General features: G+C 41.7%; 1 protein-coding gene across 1 annotated transcript; it reads right to left on the bottom strand.

Annotated features, from left to right (window-relative positions):
- Positions 1–362: 362 nt before the first annotated feature.
- On the bottom strand, positions 363–18,544 carry grm2a (glutamate receptor, metabotropic 2a). The gene is made up of 5 exons (XM_070901924.1): positions 18,017–18,544; positions 7,528–8,365; positions 4,920–5,983; positions 929–1,106; positions 363–436 (listed from the first exon to the last, which is right to left on the bottom strand). The coding sequence occupies exons 1-5, from the start codon at positions 18,542–18,544 to the stop codon at positions 363–365; spliced, it is 2,682 nt and encodes an 893-aa protein (XP_070758025.1).
- Between the last annotated feature and the right edge of the window lie 1,663 nt (positions 18,545–20,207).

Below are 20,207 nucleotides of genomic sequence, written 5' to 3'. Positions count from 1 at the left end.
ATAAAAAACACATTTTATTTACATAAATTACAAGAATGCACAAACTGGTTCACCAAAATCTACATTAAAAACGTCTCGTATATGTTACATTTAACAGATTTACTATAATTTACTCCATTGTTGCAAGTAGAATCTTCAATAAAAACAAGGGCTATATGCGACTTTATTGGCATCTCATTTCAAATCGCTACGAGTCAAAGAACAAAATAAAATAATCGGGACATTGTACTCACAGCACTTTGAGGACAACAAAGTCAGGACGATCGTCTGCGTGACCTCTTTAATATCTGAGACACCTGATTGAGGACTAGTGATTATATAACTCTGTTTACAATGCTTGGCAAAAGGAACTCAGCAAATCTTCACAAGGAGGACGTTGTGGAGTCCACCACCTCTCGTCCGTTACACACTGTTGGAACAACATTGGAGGCTGAGGCTGCAAAACATGAAAAAAAAAACTCTTAAATTCTTTTGGATTTCACAAACAACACAGATACAGTATATATCATATCCTACATGATGCTATTATTCAGCTACTTTACTGTAAACAGCCCAGAGGACCACTTGACTCAAATTCAAACACTATGTCCCGCCTGCCTATCCTGTTTCACTTCGAAATATGTCACGATACGTATGTTAGATACTCTCAAAATGGTTAAAATAAAATCTTGGTTCTGTATTTTATGTGGCAGAAATGTCCCAACTGTTGGTTTGATAGAAGAAAAGAACACTTGTTGGTTTGCCTGATCTGAACCATGCATGATTTTTAAAAGAGACAACCAGAAAGGTAGCCTCATATAGTGATAAAGTCGTTATGAATAATATAATAACGTTACATTTTAATAGAGTTATAATGAGTAATGTATTACTGTTTTTGGTAATGAGCTTAGCAATAGCTACAATGATGTTGCTGTATATCAGGTGGTACCTTGAGAGAAACTGGAGCCTGGGCCGGTGGTGACGCTGAAGCGGGTGGTGGCCACCCTGAGAGTGCTGACATTCTTCTGCGGCTGGAACAGGATGATGTGGACCTTGGGAGCGAAGAGGCAGCCCAACACCACCGACCCACTCAGACTGACGGAGATGCACATGGTGGTGGTCTGCACCTGGAGGAGGGAAAGACAGGTGGGAAATTCACTCTCAAAAACAAACCATGGTTAGCTAATAGGTAGTCTGGCTTCAAGCATCGACTGTGTGTTTTACAGATATTATTACTCAGTGATGTGAGTTTACTTTTATGTAACAGAAAAGTGAACTCACATTTCTACATAAATGTTGAGAGAATTCCTTTACCCCATCAAAAGCGCCAATCTTAATTTCACACCAGTGCCAGTAATAATGTTCACGCACAGATCTCAGTGTTAATTTGAGTATTTTCGGTGACATTTTTTGGTATTAAAAAAGTGTTTGTTCATCAATAGAGCTGATGTGGCTCTGAGGGAACTCTACTCGCATACAAGCATTGACTGTACAAGAATATTTGTTTTGATAAGGGGCTCAGAAGAAAGGAAATAATTGCTAAAGACATCTTTTGTAATTCAGAATCAAAGCCAGGTGCAACAGAGGAGGAAGGAGGAAGCTATCAGCTGGGACTGCTAAAGAGAGGTGTTAAGCGATCTGTTTATTTGCTTGTCAATCAACTGCTTAACCCTCGCCCCCCTTTTTCCCCCCTCACCCTGCTCACATCTTGCTATGTGTCATCGGTGTGCTCTGTCATTTCCAATCTCCTCGCAGCTTTCTTTTTGTTTTTTTCCTGGATAACAGGATACAGCCCAGCACCGTGTGCTGTGTGGCAGGTGCATCCCATTTTCACAAGGCACAGCAGGTGTCTGTCATCACCCTGAATGCTAATGTTGGTATTAAAATAATGTGGGCACCAAGTATTGGGCTGTGTGCACACACTGTTCTGCAACAAAGATAACATGACAATAGCAAATAAACGATTAGTTTTGGCAGAGATGGAACTGACACAAAGTATTTTATTTTATCTACAGATCAGTGTTTAATCATCTTACATAAATGTTTATCAATTTCTTATTCTCTTACAATATCTAATTACTAATTGTAATAGTATTCATCAGTTGGTAATAAATAACATGAAGTTAGGAACTAATTGCTACAGATATCAATAGAAAATGATTTAAAATTAATATATTTGATATATATGTTTGCAACATAGTGATCACTGACTGAAGGTCATAGTGTACCATGTAATGTGAAACATCACTGAATTTATATCTGTGTCTTGAGATGTATTGCAGGCTGCCATGTGCAATAAACAGCAACATTAAGATTCATCTCATGCCACCTCTGAAATACAGTACACCCACTGACTCGCTCAGGTAGATGGTAGATTCACAAAAAATCTACCATTACCATTTTTCTTTACTGTATATCTGACCCATATATTTGGATACATGGAATAAGGATAACACACCAAGGCAAAGTGACAGTTTATACATAATAATCGGGGCAATACCGAAGTGCACAGAGGCTAAATGTCCTCTACTTACTTCAGAAATAATTTTGAATAAAACCGGGGACAGTACTCCGCAGGAATGACCTGTTAAGTGGTTTTAATAATTCACAAGATGTTGCTTTGGAAGAGCAGAGGACAAGGAATCTGCCTTTGCAGTAATATATTTCCAGATGTCTTCTGCTGAAGTGTGGAGAACAGGATGTAGAGCATGGCTTCTGCGATTTCTGCTTGTCTCTGTTCTCTGTTGTTTTTTTACTGTGTTTGGCCTTTGGAAGGTGTTATTTTATTTCAGGAATACAAGCACTGCTGCTTCAAATATAAATAATCTGCTGTTTTCAGGTAGCTTTATTCCTCCAGAGAATCTCACAGCGGAGATGAGATTCCTCCTTTTATTGGGCTTCGTGCTGCACATTTATTGAAAAGCTTTATTGGATCAACCAGCCACAAGCTTGGTCTTAGTACCAGGCTGGCATAGACGTTGAATAGACTAGTAATACACTGCTTGAGACGAGCGTGTGATTTGTTGTTCAAGTGGAATGATGCTGTTAATCTCTTCTCTTTTTTACCAACTGTAATTATATATAAAATATGGTTAATGAGCATTTATTGCAACAAAAAAAAAACACTACACCATCAATGGGCTCTAGCGCCAATATTGAGCCACAAATACTGTGGTGTTGAACTAAGTCAAAGGGGCTTAACTGACAGAGATTAAAAATGTTTTAGGAAAGGTTGGTGTGACAGGCAGGGGTTGTAAAGATCACAGGCAATACTTTTCTGTCTTTTAGTACTGCGTGTAGCCTTCAGTGTTTTCATAGAAGTGCTGTGACTTGACAGCAGTGGCTGTTTAATAAGTGGTGTTTGCTGCTGAGATGAGATGGTCAGTACTGGCGTATGAGGAAAGCCCTCTCCCTTAGGGTGCGTAGAACATCTTCAATATTTCATATGATAATCAAATGTGTGTTATTCATGGCTCAGTAGATTGTGTTTAGTTTACTTTAATGTTTCTTGACCGACCGCAATCAAATCTGTATTTGTTATTCAGCTGGAAATTTGCATCAGGCTGTGACAACAATTTGAGAAGTGGTGTAAAACTAGGAGAACACTAGTAATATGTCTCTGCCTGTGAAAAACTAGAGACACTGTGCCAACTCAGTTGCTTCAGTAATTATTCATCGGTCAAAGGGGAGCTTTGCGTCTATCTGATGAGCCCATTCTGGCTGTGAACTGCTCGTGTTGCCTGGAGGGCCTGGAGGAAGGGTGCCTCTGAGCCCTACTGGAGTCCCAGGACAGAGGGCACAGCTGGGACTCAGCATCCCAGTCTTTCACGCTCCACTCCACACAGCTACGCACAGGGACACACAGGGACGTTCAGTTCCCTTTAAGTCCTCATGGTCTTGCCTGCCTTCTCCATGTTTCTACAGTGGCAGCTGTGTCAGGGGATTCCTCTGTCTATTTCTCCCTTCTGCCTCTCTCTCTCTCGCCGTTCACATCCCAGAGGAATAAAACCCCACGACTCACTCTTTTCTCTGAAGTTCTATCAATTCAGTGTACAGTATGTTCCTGTGTCTGCAGATGACCATCAGCATTCATTCAGCACGCAGAAACTGAACACCGTTTATCCCCATTTTGCTTTGTTAACCATATTACACACATGCATACACAGCCATCTATCTATATAATGTTTTATTCCTCATGAGTACTGTATGGAATAAATAGACTGTGTGTCTGACTCAGTGTCAGTGAGTGTGAGTGATGAAATGACTTCCTGCCATAAGCTTTTATTTTAGGGTAGATGTGAAGAAGCTGCTGTGTCTTCCCTCCATTTCACTTGTTAATTTTAACCAAACATTGATATGTTTTTGCCTTTTGTTCTTAGAAAACCTACAAAACTTCTTGTCAAAAAACTAGTTATACCACCACTAGAACTGGGGTTTTGTTGTGGGAACACTAACATATTTGGCAACCTGTTACACTTCTCCATGACTTGAACATACATATTTAATAATTTACTCTTTCTTCATTAATATTTAAACTTCAAAGGTAAAATATGGCTGTAAAAGTTCTTGTCATGGAGAGCACCTGACAATCTTTAGTATGCAGCTAATTATGAAGAATTAAAGCAATGCAGTAATACAGAATACATATTCCTAAGACAGATAACACAGACACAGTTGACTGCTGAATCAATACTAGCTGACATTAGTTTGTGATTTCATGCATATAAAATCCAAATTCAACCCCAGAAGATTATCTGCTAGGATGTATTCTGCTCAGATCAAGAACCTAAAGCCATCTGAGCAAATAATTTAATACAAATCATTACTACAGCATGTATTTAATTTAGGAAAGAATAAAGTAGCATTTCATTGATATTGGAAACATGTGTATTGAATATTTTACAGGACTACATGTGTATGTATAACCTAACTTAACTCACCCTGTAGTCACTGGCAGTAACGTAGAAAATAGGTTGGAAAGCCAGCCAGATGATGCAGGTGGTGTACATGGTGAACCCGATGAACTTGGCCTCATTGAAGTTCTCGGGGCATTTGCGGGTCTTGAAGGCGTAGACCGTGCAGAGGATAATGAGTACGCAGTTGTAGGTGAGGGACATGAGCATGCTGGAGTCCTTGCTGTTACACTTGAGGGTGACCACGTCTCTCCTCTCTGGGCTCACTTCCTTTCTCACCCCCGGGGTCTCCACCAGCAGCCAGACCACCACCACTACCAGCTGGCAGGAGATCAGAGCACCACAGATGGCAACCTGGGAGGCCGGGCTGATAAATCGAGGCCGCTGGGCTCCATCCTTCACCCCGCTGAAGATGCGAGCGATGCGATTGGTCTTGGTTAGGAGGGCTGAGTAGCACACAGCAAAGGAGGTGCCTAGGCCTAGCCGGCGCAGTGTACAAACTGCCGTGGACGGTTTGGCAATGTAGATGAAGGTCATGCTATAACACATCAACACTCCCAGCAGAAGAATGTAGGAGAGCTCACGTCCACTGGCCTTCACCACGGGTGTCTCATTGTGTTTAAGGAAGAGGCCAATAACGAAGAGCGTACACATCATCCCTAGACAGGAAATGGTGACGGGTCCAATGGCCCAAGCATCTTCCCAGCGGATGTACTCCTCAGGCAGGTTGTAACAGCCTGTCAGGTTTGCCAGGGGCCACTGTCCAAAGCTGCAGTCAGCACAGGTGAACTCATCCTGCAAATACTGGTAGGGCTGACAGGGGATACAGATCCAGCAGCACACATCACCAGGCTGCATACTCTTCACCTCGTTCTTCCTGCAGGGGTCACTACACTGGGAGGTTGGCGCAACCTGGCCGGCCCAGGGGATCAGGCTGGTGTTCAGGGTCAGGCTCTGAGCCCAGTAGCCGACCTTACGGTAGACATAGTGTCCACCTTCTTTGTGGTAGTGGAAAATGTTGTAACGGCCAAGGCTGTCCCCGAAGGCATCAAAGCGGACTACATTCTCTGTGTCTGGTGGACGAAATGGCGCTGAAGGGGAAAAGAAAACAAGAGTGTGAGAAAATAACAAGTATAAGGGGGTCATTGAAGCTACAATATAAAAACTGTCAAAGTGAAAGCAAAGCATACATATCAACATTGGTTTATTAAATGTGTGACAGTTGGACTCAGTTGTTTTGGAGCAACAAGACTTTGCACCATGAACTCATATCTTATAGAGCACATTTTTCTAGGACAGGCTCATTTTAAATTCATCTCTTTGCTTTTTTTATGTGTCTCTGCTGACATTTTATTTGTCTGGCAGGATAGACTGAACAGTGACTGTGATGGGACACAGGTGCAAATTGTCAATTTACATGTTGGAAGCCACAGTTTGAGTTCCTGGATTGAACACTGGGATGGGAACAGATGGCACATCATACAAAATAATGCTGAAATAAACCACCATTTTCACATTTTTCATCATCCAGTTTAGATTGACTTTAATAGAAGTAGCAGTGCAAGATTTCTGCATACCTGGTCAGGATATAGTGCACTAAGGGCTGCAACAAATGATTATTTTCATTATTGATTAGTCTGCATAATTTTGTCCGTAAAGTTTGAGAAAATAGTCAAAAATGGCCCTTATTATTTCATGATTTGGCGATCGACTAATTGATTAATCAATTTAATATTTAAGCTCTAATAATATTTGTATAATTTAATCATAAAACATGTAATCATTTCCCAAGTGTGAAAAGTATATTAAACAACCATTATGTAATATATTATAGAATATTAGAAGTCCTGCTCCTTATGTAGCACTTAGATTCATTAAATTTACAAGTAATCTATAATAGATTAGATGTAAATTTAATCTCATCTTCATGACCGATTTAATGATTTTAAAATGTATAGTTAGTGGTCCACCTGTTTCTGAGTTTGTCTCCTTTGGGTGTTGTGATGCCTGCAGGGACTGACTAATTCAAGGCCTTTGGGTATTTCCTTTTTTTTTTTCAAATCATGAAGAGCAGAAAAGCACAGCTGGATAAGAGCCCCCCGGTCCACCTCTATCTCCCATCAATGAAAATGTCAGAATTTCCATAAATCGAAGGATAGAAAGAAAACACAGCTCAGTTTTGAAAGTGAGAGCATTTGATTTGTTGGTGTCTGTCATTTGTGATGTGTGGATGTGTTGGTGCAAACACTGTCACATGTTTTGTGTTGCAGCTTCGCGTAAGCGTGACAAGCAGAAAATAAGTAATGTTTAGTGTGATCAGTATCTGCAGTGTTCAGACTGAAGAACTCTCTCTCTATTCACACTGAAGTTGAGAGATGCGTGTGAAAAAAGGGAGCCTCCTTACTCTTGCACTAATTCAACATTTTATATGAATTGGTACAATGAATCTAAATTGATATAACCTAATTTGCCAGCATACACTATGTGTAGAGTGCACTTGGGCAAATGAAATATTTTATTGAGTTTGTTTGGCGTTTCATACAGATGACAGAGTAATGAGAAAAAGGAAGCTGCTTTACAGCATGAGAATTCATATCTGTTAAGCAACAATGTAATAATATTAGATTTTACTCACCCTCAAACTTGGCCTTGAGAATGTAGTCCCTGTAAAACTTTCTGCCGTTGCCAGGTTTAAGAGCCTCACACACCTTGGTGGAGTTGGGGCATAAGGCCTGCCTCATGTTATGTAAGGCAGTAGCCATTGCATAGACAGCATTCACTACAAACATGATCTTGGATTCTGGCTGAAATGGAGCCTCGCGGAGGGAGTGCTTCCCACAGCCCAGATCATGGAGGCTGCATTGGAACTGGTTTTCCCAAAACTCTCTGAACCAGGGATTCCTGGTGTTGTTGTACGGGTGCAGGGCAGTGAAGTAGTCGTTAAACTGGGGGATCGGATAGGAAGCCAGTTCAATGGTGAATGCTCCGTCTGCCACAGCCTCGCTGCCTCTCACCACACTCTCCTGCGCTCCCCAGCCATCACTGGCCACCCAGGTGAAGGTGACGTTCATGCGGTTGGCTGCCACCAGCAGCTCGCGGGCGTCTTCGCTGCGCGTGAACAGGATGACCACCTTGGCGTTGGACTTCTGCTGCAGGGAGCGGATCACGTTCTCATAACTCCAGCGGCTCATGGAGCGGCTCACCTTGGCTGAAGTTGCAATGCAGATCTGGCGGGCACGAGCTTCCTGCTGGAAGGCATCAATGCCAGTCTCGCCATAGTCACCTTCTGATGCCACCGTCGATACGTACGTCCAGTTGAAATAACGCAGGATCTCTGCCATGGCCTTAGCCTGGTAGAAGTCAGGGGGCACGGTGCGGGCAAAGTAGTCATAGCGGGTCTTGTCACTGAGCTTGGCACTGGTGGAAGCATAGCTGATCTGAGGGATTTGGAAGAGTCGCAACAGGTTGGCCACCTGGAAGAAGTGAAAGACACCAGAATGATTATGTTAATTACTTGAATCAGTCTTCAGACTATATCACTAAACCTTCATTAAGGGTACTGTAAGTATTAATATGCTTACTATTCTGATATATTAGTTGGAAAGCTGGTCATTAGCTTATTACAGTACACACAGAAAACATACACCTGCCAACTGTGGGAATTGTTTTAATTGCTCATTAAATAAATTAATGAAATTGGCTACACTACATGTTTTTCCCCTGCAGATGCAATTAGTCTCACCCCATTCAGTCTCTCATTTCTTCACTGGATCCCTGCTGGGCCTTTCACAACTTAACTCTCCTGCTGACTAAGTGGCAAGATCCTGCATTTAACGATTTTGGGGATTGCCTGTCTACATCATATTTTGTTAACCGAAGAATATGTACACAGGGCCGAGAGGCTACAGGTGTTAGTCACAATGGATAGAATTTACTGTACAACAAAAATGAACAGATTTTCAGAAAGTTCTTGCTCTGCTTTGGAGAGAAGAGAGAGGCAAACAGGAAGAGACAGCGAGGGGTTGAGGGCAGGGATTGGGAAGTGAAAGGGAGTCAAAGTATCAAAGAATGTTGAAACTTTGCGTTTTCTGTGTAATAGGTTTTGTCAGTGTCGTGACACTGCGCGCAGTGTGCAGAAGCAGCGACTGACTAGCTTTTGCTTCAGGCACTTCTGTGGAAGCCTAAGGGGAGCCGGTCTGATCAGTCAAAAGAATGCCAACCTAAATCTGCTTGACTTTAAAGCTGGCTCTCACACCAGCACACTCACGGCACAACATCTTGAATGCCAATGAATCATTCCTGAGAAAGTCAGAGAGGAAATTCACATTCAAATGTATCCTCTCTGAGCTTAATTTATCACTCCTATATTGTATAAGTATTACAGATATGATATGAATCGGCCAATTCCATCTTTTACCCAAATAATTGTCATGTTGTTATAACTATGGATGGCAAATGATGCCGTTGTTGTTAGAGAAGAGTGAACAAGTAGCCTTTTCATTTGTTTTAAGCCAGATCAACCTTTCCAGGACAATACTATAATGCCCACCATCTTGGATATATAAGTCTTGAAAATTGGCCAGCAGTTTCTCCAAATGATTGCATTTTTGGCTGTAGTATTACTTTGATATCTCATTGAAAATTGGATGAAATACTTTTGGAACATTGCTGATTGTCATGTGATGCTTTATATGCCGTACTTTGGGAAACAGGTTTTTGGGGATATAATAAAGGAAAATTAAGACTTGAATGCGTTATGGGGAGGACAAAACAAAACTTTTTCTCTGAAGTGAATATTGTAAATCAAAATAAAAGGCACACATACCAAACCAAATAAAACACATTTTATGTATATAGACAGATATAGATAGAGTTCCTTCCTGCAGCCAGTATGCAAATTGCAGGTGTGTATTGTTCATAAAAAATACTACATTACTTGATTTGGAAGGAGAGCAATCTAACAGCCAACATATTTCAAACATAGACCAAATGCAACAGTAGAGACGAACAGACAGGTCAAGTCAAACAGGATTAACAGACACTTTGCTGATTAGTATGTATCCCCACTGAAAAAGAGGACAGCTCACTGAGACATTACAATAAATCTAGTGTGATGTGCCTCAATGGATTTTAATCATGGGATCTTTGTTATTCTGCAGAATCAGAGAGATAAATATTAAATGAGCCAATGGCAGTGATTTCCAGAGCACTAGATTTATTGGAATTAATGAGAGAACGTTTCACAGAAAAATGAAATGCAACAGCATAATCACGAGCGACTGGACTGCATTTTTTTTTTTACCCCCACCCAAACAATGTCATACAGAGGCAATGTTGAACAGGTTTACCAGTTCCACATTAGAGCTATTTCTGTCTCGTCTGTGGTGTAGCGAATGAAAAAACGAAATGGAAAATCTAGATTGTTGAAACACATGAGTGAGCATTTCATATCAGTTCAAAGGTTGGTTTCCCCTGAGAGTTTCAGGTCAGCTGGAGAAACCCTGATTATGCAGACAGGCTAATAATCATATTTCTACATAAAATCGTCTCTCTGCTTAAACCGCCCTGACAAGCCTTTCTCAACATGTGGTGAAACAGCTGGCAGCAGTGTGCTTGCTCTCTTAGGAACAAATCAGAGGATGATCCAAAGTGGCAACTATCTGATTAATCATTTTCACATCACTCAATTCTTTATTAAAAACTGCAAAATACAATTCCCGTTGTGATTATTTCTCATGAGGCTCTTCTCCACAATTTCCTCATATTTGCATATGAATACTTTTCATAACAAAAGGTGTGCAATTTGTTTAATATTGAGGCCAGTCTACTTCTTGGATTTAGTTGTGTGAACCTTGAGTGAACCGACCTAGTCTTTGCTTTCAGCCCCCACAATTATATCACATAACAAAGCCTTCAGCTTTATTTCCAGTCCACAAGAGGGGTTCAGCATGTTGGTGCCCCAGGAGTTCTCTCCATACATGAAAATGATCACTTGCTAGTAGACACCATAATGCTATATATTTCTGCTGACTGAAAATGTTTCAAATCCAAACCCTAAATCCAAATATAATAGCTTCCCTGATGTTTGACTGGACTGCAGAGTTCAGCCATTAAAATATCTCTCAGGCTCCTTCAACATGTGTTCAGAAAATAAAAAGCAGTAGGAGCGCTGCCTTGATAGGAAGAATTTCAAATTGTAAACCAGAAATACCTTTCCATGTTAACAATAACTTAGTCTGCAGGTGGTATAGATAATTTAAAGCCTCATATATTTGCTCGAGGATGATTAGTCAGATAGATGCTGACTGAACAGTGAGTGGTTTTAAATAAATTAACAACTTCATGGAACTGCTGTGATAGACAGTTTTGTTCACTTTAAGTAGCGTGGACACATTCTGGTTCCCGTTGGTATGTTTTAACACAAAGGCAGTCGGAAAGGCTGAGAGGGCTCCTGTAGGGAAGATACAGGAGGTTCTGGTGGGATTTGAATCCAGGCCAGTAACAATACATGTGTGATTCTTAAGATGGGGGTCTTAACCATCTCTGAGCATTAACTCTTTCTAGACAAAGAAGGCACAGAACACATGCAGGTGCATTAACATACCGGCAGATGTACGTGTAGGTTTAGGTACGAATGGACCAGTCAATTTAAACCTTTACGCTCCTCCTTGAAATTAATTTAATGCTCAATCAGCTAGTCAAAAAAGCTAGAAATTGTATTTCATAGACGGAATACTTAACCTGCAATATAAACACATTGCATCTGCATTGGGTTCTTGTGTTAATGTGTTAATTTTCTCTGCACAGGTACAGAAGTAAAAAAAAAGAAAACCTTATTCATCCATTCTGCTGAAATTTGGCTATGCTTGCGGTAGTGAATGAGCTCTGTGCCAGTTGAGTAATCCACTTACATGTGGCTTATGGAGGTTATAAAGCACAGTGCCAGACGTGTCGCCAATACAATGGGCTTATTGGAAATCATTATATAGATGTTCATATGGCTTATATGAAAAGCCAAGACCCTTCCACCTGCCAAAGCCTGTGACTGACACGTTGTGAGTGTAGAGACCATTGGTAAACATCAGGAGGCAGATGAGGAGCATCATGGAGGTATGGATTCCATGAATGTTCATCTTTTCGACCACTCAACTGTACCAGGTTCAAAGAGTCCTGCAGCTTAAGATACTAGAGGACAGGGAGAGCTCGAGGTATTAGTCGCATGACATCAGAAAAGCTGAGCCAAAAGAGGGAGAGATGTGCAATGCATTAAGGGCATCTAGGGCAAGTTTATATCCTGCAGACATTGTTGTTCTGTACATTGCTGTTTGGAGGGCGTTGTGTCTTCCTGCTTACAGCTGCAGGTTTTAAGGAGGCTGTGTTTCCTGAAGATGAAGTATCCTTCATGCAACAATTGTACAGTAAATTAATGTAATCACACAAATGTAAGAGGAAAACAGTATTAATTTATAATTTAGTATCTTTAGTAAAGTTAGTTATTTCACCTGCTGATTAGTTACTATAAAAGGTACTAAAAAATGACATGTATGCTGTAGTTTAATCATTCCACTGTTCAAAAGCAACCTCTAACATCTGTTAATTGGGTAAGATAAGGTTTGGTGACAGTTGCACCATACTGATTTATGTATTAGAACTCTTCTTTTTCTTAGTTGTAGTATTTTTATGATATTCTTTGTGTTTTTAATGTTATAGTACTAAAAGGAAATGGTCAGCCTTTTTTGGCCTTTCTGATTTTGATATAGAGTTTACGCATAAGGGGATTCTGAACGTACTCCCAAAATCTCGTTCCACCCTGTAGGAAAAGTTGTTTGCACATAAAGCACATCTGATTTTTGATTCTTTCACAAGACTAAAAAAGGTTTTAGCCACACGGTATGGCTTCCAGTCTCACACTTTCAGCATCCTGCATCAGATAGCACCTTATTTAATTAAGGAAATTAAGAAGTGGCCTGGTGTGGCTTTGCACTGCAGAGTCTGTTCCTGAGCAGATTACTGTGAAAGTGGTTTCCTCCCAAGCAACGAGAGCATACAGGACCTGGTAGCTGCATTTGACACTGAGACACCGATTAACAGGATTGTTCTTTTCAGCTGTCGTATACTGTTTCCATAGAGATACCCCTAAGGCACCAGCGAACACCATGAGCTAGAATAATTCAGGTTGCCCATGTGAAATGTCAAATTACAGTTGTATAACACAGCATAACAGCTATTTATACATGATAAAAACTTGATGAAAGTCCATAGATTTGTATATCTCAAGAAAATGACCCACATAGTGTTTTAGTTCATAAAAGTGTTACCCTTAAATTAAATAGAAACGCAGATTTATTTATTTTTTAAATATGTGTTGATGCTTCGGAGCTGCGGTACATCTCCAGCACATTTCACGTACTGCACTCATTTTGATTTGCATCCACTTCACACACTGTTCTGTTGGATGAGCGCCATTAAGGAGAAAGAAATAAAGAAAGACGTAAGGAATGTGAGGAGAGACACACAGTCAAATAACAGCGCTAGAGATATACAGGAACACAGAAATAAAGAGACTGAGAGTGTCCTGGTCCAGGAAATATCAGGCCTACTTTGTAGAGATGTCATGATTTTTTCTACATGAAAAGCCCATCTGCTCTTCCCAGAAGACTGTCTCAGTGTGCTTCTACAGCAATAACACTGTATTCCCAGAGCAGCAGTCCTTAGCTCCACTCAGTATCACACATATACGGCACACTGCAGCGCTCTGAAACACACACATGAGGAGCGGACATTCATGCACATTCAACGCACGCATATAGTGTACAGTGAGAGCACGCACTGGATCATTATTAGTTTATTTCCTATGATTTAGTTGCTTGGCAACAGCTTTAACAGGATGGAAATATGAACTGTTAGATACCTAGAGCAAGGATGTTTTTTGATCAGGTCCTGCCCCCTCATCCTGCTGGATAATATGAATCTCCTTTATGCTGCAGTAGTCTTTCAAAGCCCCCAGAGTCATGCAGCCATTCAGACTGCACCACACGTTAAGCAATGGCGGCACTTCCATTCATTTACAATGACAGTAACTCAGCTTTTGACGCGTACTCGCTTCCATTCATTTCATTTCTTTCCTCTGTGACTCGGTGCGTTGTCATCTACGATTGGTTCTGTTCTGTCAAACATCACAGACATGCTCAGTGCGATCCAGCAGGAAACCTGGTAAATTTTAGGTCAACTAAAAATCCACATGCACGAGAAACCAAATTGGGGTTTAGCCGACTTTACGCCATCCTGTCATTCATATATGAAATCAGGGGACATTCATTGAGTTTGTGACTGCACAAATAGTGGGTTCTGCCAAGCCACTGAATAATCCAATCACATGTGAATTATTTATGATTTTGGGAGCACGTTCTTTACTTTTAGCCCTGAATAATGCATTTTCACTGCATGGCTTTACTGATACGTTTCATCATTATTGTTCTCTCTGGCATGAATTCTGTCATGTGTGTATCCCATGTTTAAATCCTTTGTATGATGCATGTTTATGCTCCAGAGATTGGCACCGTCTACCTGCAGATGAAGACAATCCTATAAATAGGGTTGTTTGTGGATGATAAAAAATGGAATCCTTGAGCTCGCTGAAAGCTCATAAATTTACCTTATTATTCCGCTCACACAGTTCAGTCTGCAAATGTCAAGCAGTGTGCTCATATCAGGATCTATATCTTTAAATTCCAGCATGCATCCTTGTGAGTGTGTCTTCTCCTGTCTCATTAATCAGTAACATCTCACACAGTGCCGCTAAAGTATTCCAAGTTAATTCACAAAGTTACCATTACACAATGAGAGTTTTCATTCAGATACCCTGGAACGAGTCAGGTTTTCGACAGCGATTTCTGTGCGCTGCTCTGAAAGATCAGATCAGGTAATGTTTCATTGTTTGCAGAAATTTCCTGAAATCTGTGTTTCATGCCTCAGAAAAGTTCAGTGAGTATTTGACATTCCAGAGGTGTTGTTCCTCTAATGCGCCCTGGTGATTATGATGTTTTTCCTGGGGGATGCTCTCTTTACCAGTGAGTCATATTTAACAGCACAGACTGCTGTCGGGGTAACAAAAGTGACGTCCCTTCCATGTTTTAATCAGAAGCCAGCCCCGAGGCTAGATGTTCCTGGACTGTAATTGTGGAATATAATACATGTCTGATTAATCCACGACTTTAGGATACGGAGGAGCAATGAGACTCTATAAAGCAGCTATATCCAGAACAATTCACACACTGGATGCAGACTGACAGTGTTTTGGAGGTTGTTCATGATTAAAGCATTTTTTGCTTTCAGCAGGCAACGACACGACTGAATATCTTGTATTGTAGGTAAACATTTATCTTGTCAGTGCCGCAGCTCTTCACACATGAATGAAGATGCTGAATGTGCTGAACATGTCACCACAAGGTCATTACTAACCTTGCACTGATAGACTGCTGTTTAAGATAGACCACAGGAAGATTCATTCAAACTGTCCAGATGGCATCACAGACTTCCCTGTGACTGTTTAAGATACAGGCTTTTGATTCTGAAATGCTTTGACGGCATATGATGCCATGTGACTCAAACCCCCCTCCCATGATCATATCTGCCTGTCACTGTCTCAGTGTTTCTGTGAAACATGATCTCTCTCATTCGATCCCTCCTGCCAAATCACCAGACCGGCAGCATCCACAGATGGGGAAGACAGGACCTAGCCTGCAAGAGCGTCATAGAAATTCGCCTCCACACTTAACTCAATCTGTGCCCATGTAACGCCAGCATGGCTAGGCCTGCAGCCAGATCCGCCCCCATATCTGCGATTGTCACACCACAACACCAGCAGCACGGCAACGCGCTCCTTCATTGTGACAGATTTAGACGGCACTCGGCGTTCTCACCACCTGTCAGTTCACCATGTTCCACCATGTCGCCATGGCGATAAGGGTCTTTCGACTAATATTGTTAGTTGTCCTGTAACTGCCTTGCCCTCGAGGTGAAATACACACGTCTGCCGTTCACACAGCCAGGCCGGTTCACTCAAAGGTCTGACTGGCGATAGATTATGCGCAAACCAGGCAGCTACAAAGGGCCGAAGCATTATGTGGAGATGGTATCTGCAGAGCAACAACCAGCGGCAGCACAGAAATGCCACACAGTCACATGCCCCAAATGCATATCTTTGCAAAATAACATTGCCCCTGAAAATACAGCAGCACATGTAAGCAGATACACCTCATCTTGTTTTCAAAGGGCACATCTCACACAGCAAATCTTTAAAACATCAGGTGGATTAAATAAGTTGCAAGTGTTATCTTTTGTACAGTCCGTAACTATCTGATCACAATTGTTTTGAAAAAGCTAGCAAGTGATTAAAAAAATAAGGTATTAACAGTTCCCAAGACTGTGAGTGTAGTTGTCTGACACGATTAGATGCTCCCCGACCAGCCAAGAGAAAGAGCAAGAGCTAGCACACCTCATAGATGAACTGCATTACAATACAGAGGGTTATTCATGGTGAGAAACTGTGTCCTGTGGTGCACTCCCACTGATGAGAAAGACTCAGTGAGAAGCTAGGGCAGACCTCAGACCTCAGGCTTGTAATAGTACATCCATAAATTACCACAAGACAGGGGCACTCTCTGAGGAGCCCCAGATGCAGCATTTCACTAAAATTACAGCTCGTTTATCAAATCCTTTATTTCCAAACTGTCCTATTCACCAGGAATCCCAATATAGGTGCTCCGAATTCTCCTCTTACATCATTTCCCAGGAGCTCTCTACCCGTATAATGTATGCACTGTGTGTTTGGCATTATGTTGTGTCAGCAGGGAGACCAAAACATTTGTTTTGGAACTACAGAAAACAGAGATGTTTGCAGAGAGTTCCAGTACGATCGGGGAATATTAAACCTAACATACTTTTAATAGCAGCATTTACTCATTCAAGTAAAAGCAGATATATAATTTATTTTTAACACACTCCTCTAAACTTGTCAACAAAATACAGACAGGGTTTTTCATGCGTCCCACTTGTATGACAGCAGATAGACACTGAAGCAGCTATTCACTGTGATTAATTTATTGTTGGCATATCAGTGCTGACATGTCCACTGTTGTCTACAAATCATGACTAAAATGTATGGAAGGATGCCACCACCAGCCTATTGTGCTGAAGTACCCACTTGGGAAAGCCACTGGCAGGGGTTCCTACAGTATCTATGGTTTATCATCAATGATCTGAAGCCACTTATTATTTCTGGATCGGCAGAAGTGTGTTCCTCTCTCCTAACAAGCAGATATCTGGAACATGAAGCTGCACGTCTCGAGTGAGGTGAACCATGCTCTTCAGCCGAGACAGCAGACACAGTCCTCTGGCTGACTGAGCCAGGATGACGAGTTCAAGTTAATGCATCAAGGCATGTGTATTTGTGGATATTTACAAATCTCGGTTCCACGTGACACACTATCTCCTCTCACAATAACTTGAAATTACTCTGATGTGGCAGCCATATTACAAGCTGAAGACTCTGAGACCCAATTAGCAGAGCTTTCATCGCGTCAGCTTGAGCGAGCCGAACGGAGCGCGGCTGCTGAGAGTAATCATTCCGTCACTACTCATCCTGTCAGCCCGTCCCGAGCGCAACATCTGTAGCACGTCTGCCTTCTGACAGGACCGGCGGCTGAAGTGTGAATTACCGGGAAAGAGAAAGAGATCCTCTAAATTAGATCAGCGAAGCATACGGGGATGCAGGTAAACAGATCCTCCTTGCGGAACCAATACTCATTAAATCCCTGTGTTAACATCTCGCAAGGGGTAATTGCACATGGTACTTAAGTCTAAATGGACAGTTAAATATGACCATCCATCACGCTCTTGCTCTTGCTTGCACTCCCTCCTCTCTCTGTCTCTCTCCTTCAAGCCCACAGTATTGTTAGTTAAACACACCTTCTATGATTGCTCTGTCTGACAAAATTAATGTAGCTTTTGACCAATTCATTTCATGGCATAAAACAAAGATGATCTTCAACAGCAAATTGAAAATCAATTACTCTCAGATACACTTTCACTCACTCAGCTGGTGTGTTTTCATTGGATCCTACCTGAATGGAGACATCACTGTAGGAGCCTCCTATGACCCCAGAGATAGCCAGAGGGACGTCATCGTGGATGGCGTAGGAGCCATCGGGGCACGTGTACTCGCTGTCGTCCACTTTGGTGAGGGAGGCCCTGACAAACTCCAGAGACTGCTCCAAAGCGTAGGTGTCCTTAGAGCAAGTGTCCAGTATATGAGCTCCCAGTCTGATCCCAGGCAGGATGTGCTCATCCTTGTTGATTTCATCTAGCGCCAGCAGCATGGCCTCCAGTCTCTGGATCCCTCTCTGAGCATTGATCTTCCCACAGTCCTCTGCCCCCTCACCCTTCTGGTGCACGGGGAACAGGCCGCCAATCATCAAATCTCCGTCCAGCGTGATCTCCCTCTTGGAGTCAGTGTTATAACCTACCACAGGCAAACCCTGGGGAGCCTGGGCAAAGAGAGACACACATAAGCACAGCAGGCTGAGGTGGGACAGCCAGAGGGGTCGGGGCACAGGGCGCACCCCCAACACCGGGGATTTCCCCAATGACATATCCCTGGGCAAAACAAGGTCACCGCCCTGCCTGTGGTTTCTGGTCGGCGTCCGGTCAGCTTTTGATGGCGGCGGCTCTGAAGAGAAGAACAGTAAGGCGCTGCAGCACCAGATCTCAAAGCACCAGTGTTTTCATTCGGACAGAGGGCATTTACAGCATCAGTGCCATCCTCCTCGTCCCTCTCTTCTTCAGAGTTTTTGTAGATTACAGCCTGCAGATCAAACAGAGAGAAATTCAGTCACAGCCTTTTAGCTGGAGGACAATGATCCCTTTGTCTCACACACATTGTGTCTGCCAGGGACTGACTCATCCCATGGAAATATTTAATATGGGAAGTTTGAATATCATCTGCTCAAGACAATAAATATTTGTATCCTTTGTTCATTATTAGTAGCCACCACACGTGCTACTACGCAACGGGAGTAAATCAACAAGATGACAAGACAATTCTTTCATTTGGTATTTGGAATATTTAAGAGCAACAACCATTCGAAATGTTTCTGTTATGCAGAGGGAACATTGAAGAGATGTTTTAGTAATCAACTAATAAAATGTCGGCAGAAGCTTGAAGACAGAGTTCACCGTCAGAGCAGAGTTCACTGAGGACAACACAAACATCCTCCAAATGGTTTTCTCGTGTTTTCAAGCAGCACACGGTCAAACCCTCATTGTGAGAGGCTTCATTTAGTGTGTGTTAGAGTGTGTGTGTGTTTTATTTTGAAACTCCTCTGCTCCTGTTTCATTGTCTGTCTGATCTCCCGTTACTTCCCTTTCAAGGCAGATGATTGTACAACTCTTTTAAAATCACATGTGCACATGCTCCTGTACACCGAACGTCTGCAGAGAAACCAAATCACGTCCCCAAGGGAACGTTTTGTCGAATCACATTAACGACTCACAGCAAAATCCACACGTGAATACAAGGAGATCAAGTATTGAGATTTAGTTCAAGCACACAAATTCATTCAAACAGATTGAATTAGTGTGATTTTATCCAGAGCTACATAAACATATTCTGCCATCTTTAATGTGGTACATTATTTATTTTCTTTTTCTTTTTTTTTTAAAGATATTTTTTGGCCATTTTTTCGCCTTTATTGGACAGAGTGAGGTGAAGAGGCAGACAGGAAATGGGGGAGAGAGAGGGGCATGACATGCAACAAAGGTCGCAGGTGAAGTTGCAGTTATATGGCATGTGCTGTAACAACTCAGCTACCAAGGCGCTCCATTATTTATTTTCAATACAAAACACGAAGCAACTCCAAAATAATGTAAGCGTTTCTCGCTTCCCAGCTAAAGAAAACATGTCAGCTACAAAATGGATTCCTTGGAGCTAAAAGAAAGAAAAAATAAACGCAACTTCTGTGCTACAAAGTTACTCCAGAATACAGCAGGTTGTACTTTGGAGAGTAGTGAATGTATTCTACAGTACTAACAATCTCTTAAAGGAATAGTGTATTTCGCAAAATGTCAAACTATTCCTTTAAGTTTGCCATGAAATAGTAAAATTATAGATCAGTATAGATTATTATATTACATTATAGATCAATTTGTCATAAATCCAGCTGAGCCACATCCAGATTTAATGTGACAGAGGTGAGCAGTTAGAGCTGATGCATTCATGTATGGATTTGCAACAGAAGAGACGCAGGGTTATTGTTC

This window comes from Enoplosus armatus, chromosome 3, assembly GCF_043641665.1.
Source record: "Enoplosus armatus isolate fEnoArm2 chromosome 3, fEnoArm2.hap1, whole genome shotgun sequence".
Lineage (NCBI taxonomy): Eukaryota > Metazoa > Chordata > Actinopteri > Centrarchiformes > Enoplosidae > Enoplosus > Enoplosus armatus.
The sequence above is the reverse complement of the archived record's forward strand: the minus strand, read 5'-3'. Positions and strand labels throughout refer to the sequence as shown.